The following is a 12,040-nucleotide window of genomic DNA, read 5'->3' as shown; positions in this document are numbered from 1 at the left end:
AATTCCCCTTTGCCTCTTAGTTGAGTTTGTACCAGTTTTTCTTTAATATTTTCTTTATAGTTTAAAAATAATATCTTGGTTTCTTTAGGAATAATAGACTAGTTATAGTTTGACTGCATCAAGTCTGTAAAATTGGTGGAAAATAAAGTATTTTCTCATTTATATTAAAAGTAGGAACTACTAATATGATAAGTAGTATTTTAAAGCCTTTGAATAGAGGAGTTATATTTCTAGAACTACCATATCCTAAACTACAAAAGATAAACAAGAAGGTAACAAATATTAGGAATGTAGCATTTCGATCTAGGTGGACCAAAGAATCCAGAACTAGATGACCGCTTTCGTTCATGAGACTTCGGAGACCAGTCCAGCCCAGCCAAGAGAATGTGTAAAGAAATGGTGTTGGGCATCAAATCACTACAGAACAATCACATTTTAAATCCTGCATTTATATCTTAGTTTTGCTCAACCCTCAAACAGTTTCTACTTAGTGGGGAAAGATATCTATGATTTACCTGGTTATGCTGAGAAAAATCTATGGGCAAAGTTAGCTATCCATTGCAGTATGAAGAGCAAGGTATTTAATCTTTCCAATAGACCACATGTGCCAAGCATTAGGACTGATGTAATAAACGTAAATACCCCAGATGGCAGGCTTATTGAGGTGCAGTTTTGAGTGTCTATCAGCATATGTAGCACTGTCATTCAGCCCTGACACATGTGAATCATGACTGTGAATCAGAACTGAAGCACCAAATTTATCTGGTAAACAATGTACAACTCAGTTCATCGGGGGCCAAAATAGATCTTCCTTTTTGAATTCTATGTAAGGGACTGGATTTACTCTGATTATACTTTTAAGGTCATGTGTATAACATTTCAAGCAATAAAAGACATAGATGTAATACAGGACAATGAATAATTCAATATAAAAACTCATTAAATTTAGCTGAGTTGATTGAATCAGGAATAAATCAGGATTACTTGTTGAATTCAGTCCTGATTCAATCAGGAATATCTGTGTCCTATTACCACTCTACTCCTTAGACTGATAGTATAGAAACTTTTTACCATGAGAGATCTGATACTTAGTTTCTCTAGGCCAAGAGCTATCAAATGAAGACTGTTTTCTTTCTTTGCTTATTAGTTCAGCCTTTTTTCCAAGCCCTTAACGTAGCCTAACAATGGCAGAGAATATTTGATTTGAAGATCATATCTATGATATTCCCTTTTCAAGTGTATATGCAACTATTATTGCTATAAGATATGAGAGGATTATAGAGCATGGAATTTCTATACATTAGTTTACTTAGGTTTCAGACTAGAATAAGCACTCTTAGATAAATGACTTTAACAGGCACAAACTTATTTCACTCTCTTCTGAACTTGTTCATCTTCCCTATCTGCTCCTGGGGTAATTGCTTACTAACATATTATATAATCTGTAACAGAAATCACCTCTAATTGGATCCATACTTACTACTGTTACTGATCTTACAGATAGTTCCATTGTGTATTCTTACCATTCCAACTGGTTCTGAGCTGAAGAAATCCTTTTCCTCCCTTGCCTTTTTTATTTTCTTGACCCCAAAGACAAACTCCGTACTATTCTTGAGTTCCTCCTATCTTCCTGTGCATGTTCGTGTATTTTCCTCTGTTTTTAAGAAGAGTTCTTCAGCCAGTTTTTTAAACAATGCTAGGTTTTCCTAGTTCATGGTTGCTTACCCTGTGTGTACTTTCATTATTGATTTAGACACTAGACCAAATTCTTAGCATATAATCACATCAATAAGCCATGTATCTTTTCATCTTTCCATCCAACAAATTTTTATTGAGGACATATATCATGCCAGAACTATGAATATAGTCCTTAATACATTCTCGTTACATATATCCCCAATCTTTCTAAGAAACAATTTTTCTTGGTCTCATCGTCTGGCTTACTTTGTCTCCTATTTGGAAGCTGGCCTTATCATTGTTCTGTACTGCAGGCAAGTTAAATAAATTTCCTGCTGAAAGATTTTAATCACAGATAATTTAGAGTTATCAAATACTAGAACGTTACAAAAAGATATATTATTGAGAAAAGACCATTTTAATGACCATTTTCTATTGACAACTCATAAATTTTTATTTGAAGTGAGCATTCATATTTAAACACTATCCAGTTTAAAGACTTGCTTCAGATGAATCTTTGTAAAATATTTTCATCATATCATTCCTTTTCTCCATGTCTCTCTGGTGGCTCCAACATTTAGTAGTTTATAACCTTGAGCAAGTTATTTATCTCCCTTAGTTTTACCCATTTATTCAACAAATATATATTGAGTCTCCAATATATTCTGTTATAAATACTATGGATACAGTGGTATAAAAAAAGATGGCAAAGAACAAATGTTATGTGCATTACATTTTAGTAAGACAAACAAACAAATATGGACATGTGGAGGGCTTGCAATTTTAGATAGGGTGGTTAGAGAAGGCTTCTGTGAGAAAGAAACATTTGAGCAGAGACCTGAATTAAGGGAAAAAATGTACAAGTGAATATTGAGAAGAGTAAGCAAGGTGTAGAGTAGAAGTATATAGAGTAATGATAAAGAGTTTGTATATTATTCTAAGTGCAGGGGGAAGCTATTTCAGGGTTTCTTTCCCTCCCTCCCTTCCGTCTCTTAAAGTACAAACACACTATAATCTGATTTACATTTTAAAAATATGAACTAAATGTTTTATGGAGAATTCATTAAAGGGAAGGGTAGAAGTAGAGTCAAGTTAGAAGTGGATAATAGGAGTCTAAAAAGGACCTAATCCTGGAGGTGAGAAATGAATTAGTTTCTGCTTCCAGGGATAACAGAATAGCTTGTATTAGAAGAACCCTTCTGCTGAGAACAACTATTAAAAAAAGCAACACTATTAAGGTAAAAGAGAACAAAGGAATGAGAACTTGAGTGGCCCAAATTCACCATGAAGTACGTGAGGTGAGCCCATATTCACCTTGGATTTTAACCTGAGGGCCTTTTCCTATTCATATCACAGGTATAGAGACTAAGAAGAAAGTGGAGGGAATGGTGATGGTTGTTTTAGTTTTCTTGGGCTGGAAAAATAGAAGTTGGAATTTGTAAATACCAACGAAACCAGCACTTGATTGAGAGGAGAGAAATTCAGAGAAATGAACCTGAAATTGTGCATACAGTTTTCCTGTGAGGCATTTGCCAAATCTTGGGCAGCTCAGTCAAAGAGCAGAAGTCCAAAAATTAAGCTAGAAACAGCAGATAGAAGGCTAAAATAGCTGAATACAACAAATATTTTGATGTATTATACTGGAGAGACTGAGGTTAGAGTTCAAGGCCCAACAATTTGGAAGGACCCTGTAAAGTTCTAGCTTTCAATTGAGACCTGAAAAAGGCTATACCTTGGAAATTAGGACAAATCAGAAAAATACCAGTCCTAAAAGGCTTATAATTGAAGCCCTTAAATGGTGCACAGCTATTTTCTAGTCTTTCATTTGCCTGCCAGAGAAAAGTAAATCTACTTTGAAAAAAAATAGCATCAAGTGCTGCTGCAAATTTTCATAGGTGGTGTCCAGCATTCAATCAAATCACCAGGCATACAAGAGCAAATGGTCAAAATCAAGAGAAATAAATAGACAATTGAAATAGACCCGTAAGTGATATAGTTCCTGGACTTTTAAATAATTACAGTAAGTTCAAGAAAATAGACTAAAGATAAATATTATGAAAGAACTGAAATATATTAAAAAATCAAGAGACAACTGCAGAATATATTCTTATCAGACACACAAAAAATTTATATAAAAATTGACCGTTTGGGGAAGCGGACTTGACCCAGTGGATAGGGCGTCCACCTACCACATGGGAGGTCCGAGGTTCAATCCCCAGGCCTCCTTGACCTGTGTGAAGCTGGCCCATGTGCAGTGCTGATGCACACAAGGAGTGCCCTGCCACACAGGGGTGTCCCCCGCATAGGGGAGCCCCACGTGCAAGGAGTGCGCCCCATAAGGAGAGCCACCCAGCGCGAAAGAAAGTGCAACCTGCCCAGGAATGGCACCCCACACACGGAGAGCTGACACAACAAGATGATGCAATGAAGAGAAACACAGATTCCCAGTGCCACTGATAAGGATAGAAGTGGTCACAGAAGAACATGCAGTGAATGGACACAGAGCAGACAACTGGGGGGGGAGGGGAGAAAAATAAATAAATCTTAAGGAAAAAATTGACCATTTGCTGAGGCATAATTTATCTCAGTAAATTTCAGAGGATTGAAATCACATAGAGTATATTCTCTAACCACAGGGCAATTAAGCTAGAACCTGTAACAAACCGATAACTAGAAATGCTTATATGAGTAGAAACTGAAAAATATACTTCAAAATAGCTCATGGACAGAAAAAAATCACAACGAAAATTGAAAACTATTTTGAAATTAATGTTAATGCAAATATAACATAAAACTTGTGCTTGGAGGAAAATTAATAGGTTTAAATAGGCTTTTGTGTATTAAAAAAAGCCTTCTGAAAATCAGTGATCAGAGCTTTTTTCTCAAGAAACTATAAAAAGTAATAAACTCAATGTAGAAGGAAGGAAATAATGAAGATAGCAAAAATTCAATAAAATTGAAAAAAGAGTACACTTGAAAAAATAAAAGCAGAAGTTGATTTTTATAGAGAAATGATAAAATTTATAAGCTTCTAATAAGACTAGCAAGAAAAAAAAATTAGATTATATATTACTACTATCAAGAATAAAGAAGGGGCCTAACCTCATAGACCCTAGAGACCTTAAAAATGCTAAAAGATTATATTATGGATAACCATATCATAAAAACGAAGATTTTCATGAAACACGCAAATTCTTTGAAAAACATCACCTACCAAACGAATACAAAAAGATATAGAACATCTGAATATTCTCATACCTAACTAAAGAAATTGAATCTATAGTTAAAAGCTTTCCCCTTTCAGGCCCAAATTTAAATTGAGTTTGTTTTTTTTCCTAATTGATGTAATAACTCTTTGTATTTTCTGGGTGAGAATCTTTTGTCAGATATATATAATGCAGATATCTTTGCCCACACTGTGATTTGACTTTTCATTCTTTTAAATGATGATGAGCCATCCCTTGAAAACAGGTGGGTAAATAAAGGGAATGGGTAATTAATTCAACTAGGTTGGTCAATTTGGTCATGAGAAGATGAGTTTTCTCTCTTCCAATTATATCTATCTTTTGTTTTCTCATATTGTAAAGTGGGGATAGTATTGTATTGTTGGGAGGATTAAACGTCTGAATTAGGTAAAGCTAACAGGGCCTAGCACAAATTAATAACATTCTTAAGAAATTTTGACTAATTTTTTCTCCCAAAACCTTCCATAGGTTACCATTACCCATCAGTAGAGTAAATTGTCAATCTAGTTTTCATTTTCCCTACTTCTTGGCCCCCATAGCCTTTTAAAATCTGTTTATCTCCTGCTCTAGTAAAAGTTTTTGGGTTGAAAGAGAAGAAATCTATTAAAATTAGCACAAGTTATTATCATACTATAACAGAGAATTCCACAAACATCTAAGGACAGGAAACTAAGTGCAGCCCAGTTTTGTATGGATTGAAACAAATCAGGAAGCAGGACTTTCCCCCACATTTCTTATCTAGCAACAGCACAGAATCCTGTGTCTAACTTTCTCTGTTTCTATATTGGGAGACGTGGTCTTTTGATTTGAGCAGCTACTACCATCTGACTAGTCTGTGCATTTTAGATGAAGTTTCTGAGAGAGGATCCTGAGACTCTGCTGGCCAGCCATTTGCTTGCCTTCCTTCCTCTGTTCCAATTAGCCATAGCTAATTGTAGTGTACCCATGGGCTTACCCCTTAAACTGGAACAATTGACTGACCACTGGGCAAGCTAAAACGAGAAATTGACCTTGGTAAGCAAATTGACTGACATGCTGACTACACCCATATAATTTCTTTACTTCCCGAACAGGACTGCTGCTTCTAGCCTGACAGGTTTTACCACTGCCTTGATTGACTCCTTTTTTCACTCTTATTATATCTAGGAAGGTGATTCACTACAGTTACAAATATTTCTGAAGAATGCCCCTTTTTTTCCTTTAATGCCTTTCCTTAAATATAAATATTCATTAGTCTTACCTTTATGCCATATTTCCAGTTTTTATATTTTCCATTTTCATGGATTTTCTGGAGATTTGTGAAAAAGGTTTAGTGAAATGAAAGTAATTAGATTATAGAATTCTCACTACAAACCTCATCTCTTATATTCTTTCATTCTAAAAAATCCAGAGGAAATGCTTTAGATTAAAATTAATTGATCTCAACTTCTGAATGATGCCCCCCTTTTTTAGTAAAATTATTCACATTTGGTCAGAACTATTTCTGTGATTTTGTGCTAGAATATGTTGATCTTGGTTTTATTTATTTTTTTCCTAGCCTAAGTTTACACTAAAATTCTCTGGGTGCACCAAATTCAGTGACTCACGACTTGAATACATGATAAGTCATGAAATTTGGGGTTCATTATTGTATAAACCTCCTCTGGAAGGACAAGATGGAAAATTCTCTTAAATGAGTGGTATTTAGAGTGATTCTTTTTATTAATGAGAAGATTCTGTTCCTCATGTTTTATTATGTGACTCATTTTAATTACCATATTGACTTGGGACATTTAAGTAGAAAGTTATGTATTATGATTATATGATTCAATTAAGCCAGTATCAATATCCTCTGTTTCTTCAGAGGATAAAAAGTTTATCTGACATGCTATATCCAAATTATTCAGTAAACAAAATACATATTTTATATAATCAAAATTTATTTTGATCTACTTGTATAATCTTAGTGTTTGTTAAATGTATATTTTGAATAAATTGTTTTTTAGACATTAAAATGCATAATTTTTATGACACAGTGTGTAAGAATTTTAAAACTCTTAATATTTTTTCATATTTAATTTTTTCTTCTTTCTTAGGGTAGAGCCTGGATCAGAGTAGCACTCATGGAAAAACATTTATCTGAATACATCTCTACAGCTCTGAGAGACTTCAAAACGACCAGGTTTAAAAGTCCTTTTGATTTTCTAATATATGTTTGAAAAAGTCACATAAATACATAAAATAAGAAGAGAATGAAGTTTTATTTAGTTTCTAAAGTCCTTAACTATTTTATTTTCCCTTTTTCTGTTCAGATAAGTCTGTTCTTCTCAGGAAAACATAATTTGTCAAGCTAAATATACTTTTATCTTTTATTATTTTTTCAGGCTTCATATTTTGCCTGGAACATCCTTTTGCTGAATCATCTCTAATTCTTACTCTTCCAACAGTTGAAGCTTCTTTCCACAGACTTTACCCTACCCAATTTGCTTAAAGATCTATGAAATTATTTTTAATGTATTTTTTATTTTTAAAAGATACTTAGATTACATAAAATATTACATAAAAAAATATAAAGGATTCCCATATGCCCCACTCCCCACACCTCCCACTTTTCCCCACATTAACACTTCTTTCATTAGTGTGGTACATTCATTGCAATTGATGAACACGTTTTGGAGCATTGCTGCTAAGCATGGATTATAGTTTACATTGTAGTTTACACTCTCTCCCACTCATTTCTGTAGGTTATGGCAGGATATATAATGGCCTGTACCTATTATTGCAGTGTCACTCAGGTCAATTCCAAGTCCTGAAAATGCCCCATATTATACCTCTTTTTTTCCTCTCCCTGCATTCAGCAACTCCAGTGGCCACTGTCTCTGCATAATGATGTAATTTCTTCCATTGCTGGAATCACAATAAGTCTATAGTAGAATACCAGTAAGTCCACTCTAGTCCATATTTTATTCCCCAATCCTGAGGATTCTGAGATTCTAATTGAGGGGGGGCGTCTATGAAATTCTTAATATCATCCTTTCTCATATCACACAACAATTTTTACATCTTAGCTTTAAAGAATATAAATCAATCATTCATTTCTTTAATTCATTTACATGATTTTTTATTGCTCAGTTGTCTTTTTAGCACAGTTTGTACCCATGTTGTTTCACTTGGATAGTATACATTTAAGGAATGTGCCATGTGAAATATAGGAGTTTATTTTTTGTGAACAGTATCAACACATTAGAAATACACTCTCTAATACAGGAAACACTAGCTACAAACTGTTATTTAAACTAAAATTAATTAAGATGAAATAAAATTTAAAATTTTGTTCTTTGGGCACTGTAACCACATTTCAGGTGCTTAATAGTCACATGTGGCTTATGGCAACTGATTTGGACTGCGTACATTTAGAATATGTACTTCATCTCAGAAAGTTCTAATGGACAGTGCTGTCTTAGACACTTCTAAATTAGCATATTTATTTCTACCTCATTAATCATATTTCTGAAAGAGAAGAAAAGAGTAAGAGTAATAGCTATAAACCAGTTACAATAGAGAAAATTAGGCAAAAGAAGTCTTATACCTGGAATCTTAACTTCCATGATCTGATGCAATGTTTGACATTCTGGATTGTGAGAAAATCTAGGCATTTACTATGACACAACCTTTTAGTATTGAGAAAGCTAAGGCTTTGAAAATAAAAAATAGAACATAATGAATCTAGTAGATCAAAATCCTAAATTAAGGAAATGAAAACCAAGTTGACATTTGCAGCGATCTATGCAATTACAATAATTATCAGTTATTATTGTTAAAATGTAAATAGGTAGTTAATTGCTGGCCGAGTTTGCTTGCAAGCCTCAAGGAAATGAACATATTAATGTCAGAAATCAATTTCTGACAAGGGCATCCATGGAGAAGAGACTGAAAGTCAGAGTTTCCCCTGGGGTAATCTATGTGCCTTTTTTTTTAAAAAGGAGATCCTAGGGGTTGAACCCAGGACCCTGTACATGGAAAGCAGGCATTCATCCACTGAGCTGTATCCGCTGTGCTTTTAGATCCAATCTCATAGACTATCAGCACCTTGCACATTACAGTCATGCACAGTCCTTTAAAAATACTGATGCTCAGGCCTCAGCCTAGACCAATTAGAATCTTGGAGAATGGGGAACTAGAAATTTCCCCATAGCTCTTCAGGTGATTCCAATATGAAACCAGGTATGAACCATTGGTTAACTTTGGTTGGAAGGGCTAATTTTTGAGATTTTTGTTAGTATCCTCCTCTTTATCAAGGAAAGGTGTATATCTCAGGCTCTAAGCCTTGATTATTAAAAGCCCATGTTTAATTTCTGCTGGTAAGTGAATGTAATGTAGACAGTTGATTGCAAAGGGAGTAGAGACAGGGTTAGGAAGAATTGCTGCTTCTGCTTCAAGAGCTGGCCTTGTTAACTGCCTTTACTGTCTCCCTTTTTTTTTTGGCAAGTGAAAAATAATTGAGTTTTTGCAAGGAATATAAGCATAATACAATGTATCCCCTCATTTATTCATTCAGTAAACACTTTCTTAGTATATCCAGTGCTGCTAGTACATAGTTTTTCATGTACAAAAGCTATACAACTGAACCACCATTAATATGGTTTTAAATTTATTTTCCTAGTAACTTGCCACAAATGAGAATTTATTTATTCACTCCACCAAATCTACATATATTTTTTAGGATTTCCCAATATTTACAGAGACAATTGCCCTGTGACTGGTAGGATACATTTATGGGTAAATGTCAGTTAATGACTGAAAATACATTACTAGTCCAAATGACAAAACCAAACTTTGCACCATTTGCCCAATTGTTCTTTTTAAAAAAATTTTAATGTTTTTCAGTTTTACAAATGCTCATCTCAAAATTATGATTGCCTTTTCTGACTAGAAATTAAAGCATTAATAATTCCTTCAAAGTTGTTAACTTGTTTCTTAGTTTAAAGGTTTGGGTGGAGTAGAAATCATTCTTGAAAAGATTATTTTTAGAATGAGTAGTTTAAAGATTTAAAGGGAAATGCGTTTTGCCTTGTTCTTAGGTGTTAGTGATCCTTTTTGATGAAAAGGAAATGAATCAGTTCTAAAAAAGCCCATGAAGTAAATACATTCTTATAATAATATATAAACATATTATTCAGAGACATAGCTTAGTATATAATATATATACACATATATATAGATACTGAATGTGAATGTAATGATTTTTAATTCCCACAAAAGGAGGTAGGAAATTATTCCAGTTTTGTTTTAGAAATGAACTGAAAAATGTAGTTGTAGATGTTTTCACTTTTTTTAACCGAAATCAAATCAAAGACATTTCTTCTTATAAACCAATTTGATTAAAAACCTCTAGCCAAAACAAATATATTTTTTGCAAACTACTGGAAATAATAGTTGTACCTTACCTTTGTGTGGCTGTTCCCTGAGACAAATGTTTGCAAAATGATGAGAAATGAACTCTGGTCTTTTAGGAATCTTGTGATTATCTGAATGAAGTGGATTTCTTCTTATTTTCACTCTTCACAGATAAAGTAGTAATGGTATCCTTTAAATGGTAATACAAGCTTTTATCCCAGTACAGGAGGAGGAGCTACAGCCAAAGCACACATGTGTGAAAGCACTAAATCAGGAGAATCAAGGATACGACTGGATAGAGGAGTTGTGGTGGGAGCAGAAATACAGTAAATCTTGTTCTTGAAAGTACTTGACTAAGGCTCCAAAGTATGAGAAAATTCATGTCATCTTTTTGCTAAAGTGAACGATGTCTTAGGGATCTTTTGAGAAAAAAGAACAAAAAGCAACTTTAAGAGTGTCATGGTTCAGGGATTAGGGTGTCATTGGCAGTAGCCAGAGTTGAGAGGTTGGCAAAGTTAAGATTAGAATCCAAGCTAAAAAAAGTCGGGAAATGTTTTAGGCAGTTACTGAGAAGACCTACAAATAAAGCAAGGAGAAGGTTGAAATAATTTTCTCAAACTTCTTTCAACCTACTCACAAACTGAAAAATAATTAGAAAAGTTAAGCTATCAAGTAAAGAAAAAAGTGACGTTTGAAAAAAAGATGAAAATATTCTGTTCAGAGTGGAAGAAAAGACAGTTACAAAATAGAAATAAAATTAACTTTGTGAAAGCCAGTTTATTGCTTATGCAGTTACACTGTATCTACTTAATATGTAATTATAGAATTTATATTCAGAAGAAATGCTAATTTCCTGGATACTATAGTAGGAATAAAATAAAACTTCATAAAATAATGAGCTTCCACAAAGAAAAAAATTGGAGTGATAAATACTTTTTACGATTTATAAAAGGTAACTAGACTAGTAATAAATTTACCTAAATCTTTTAAGACCTAAGAAAGGGTTTTGGAATTTGAATTTGAATGTGCTTGAACATTTTTCATGTTTAAGATGGAAAAAACACCAAACATTATTATAGGGAGTTTGTGGACCCCTACCTCACATCATATTACAAAAATTAACTCAAAATGGACCCAACACCTACATGTAACACTATAAAAACTTTTAGTAGCTGGGAAGCAGATGTGGCTCAACTGATAGAGCTTCCGCCTACCATATGGGAGGACCTAGGTTCGATCCTGGGGCCTGGTGAAAAAGAACAAGAGAAAGTGTGTGCCCGCACAGCAAGCCAGTGCCCATGCGAGTGCCCATGTGGTGAGCCAGTGCCCTGTGCAAGTGAGTCACACAGCAAGATAATGACACATCAAAAGAGAGGCAAGGGGAAAGTCAAGGTGCAGCACCACAGAAACCAGGAACTGTGGTGGCACAGCTGACAGGGAACTTCTCTCCCCATCAGAGGTCCAGGATCCAGGATCCAGGATCGAATCCCAGTGAATCCTAGAGGAGAGAAAATGAGAAGAGAAGACAATGCAGACAGCAAAAACAGTAGGGTGGGAGGAGGGGAAGGGGGAAAAATAAATAAATCTTTTTTTTTTTTTTAAAAAAAAACAAAACTCAGAAGAAATCAAAGATGTAAATGTTCATAAACTTGGATTAAGCAATGATTTTCTTTGGATATGAAATCGAGGTCACAGACAGCAAAAGGAAAAAAACATAAATTTGACTTTATTGATTAAAAACT

General features: G+C 34.1%; 2 protein-coding genes across 17 annotated transcripts in view; one reads left to right on the top strand and one right to left on the bottom strand.

Moving 5' to 3' along the window:
- The window catches only part of ABCB1 (ATP binding cassette subfamily B member 1), a 290,971-nt gene extending 280,401 nt beyond the window's left edge, over positions 1 to 10,570 (bottom strand). The window contains exon 1 of the mRNA XM_071215181.1: positions 10,349 to 10,570. The gene's annotated coding sequence lies outside the window, so the exon portion shown is untranslated. The remainder of the gene's footprint in view (positions 1 to 10,348) is intronic.
- RUNDC3B (RUN domain containing 3B) overlaps positions 1 to 12,040 on the top strand; it is a 256,564-nt gene that overhangs the window by 94,303 nt on the left and 150,221 nt on the right. For all 16 annotated transcript variants that reach the window (XM_058297049.2, XM_058297056.1, XM_058297053.1 and 13 more), the window contains one exon: positions 6,998 to 7,083. In XM_058297049.2, the coding sequence (XP_058153032.1) occupies positions 6,998 to 7,083 (86 nt within the window). The remainder of the gene's footprint in view (positions 1 to 6,997; positions 7,084 to 12,040) is intronic.

The sequence above is a fragment of the Dasypus novemcinctus genome, chromosome 5 (genome assembly GCF_030445035.2).
Source record: "Dasypus novemcinctus isolate mDasNov1 chromosome 5, mDasNov1.1.hap2, whole genome shotgun sequence".
Lineage (NCBI taxonomy): Eukaryota > Metazoa > Chordata > Mammalia > Cingulata > Dasypodidae > Dasypus > Dasypus novemcinctus.
Note: the sequence above shows the minus strand (reverse complement) of the source record. Positions and strands in the feature narration are given on the sequence as shown.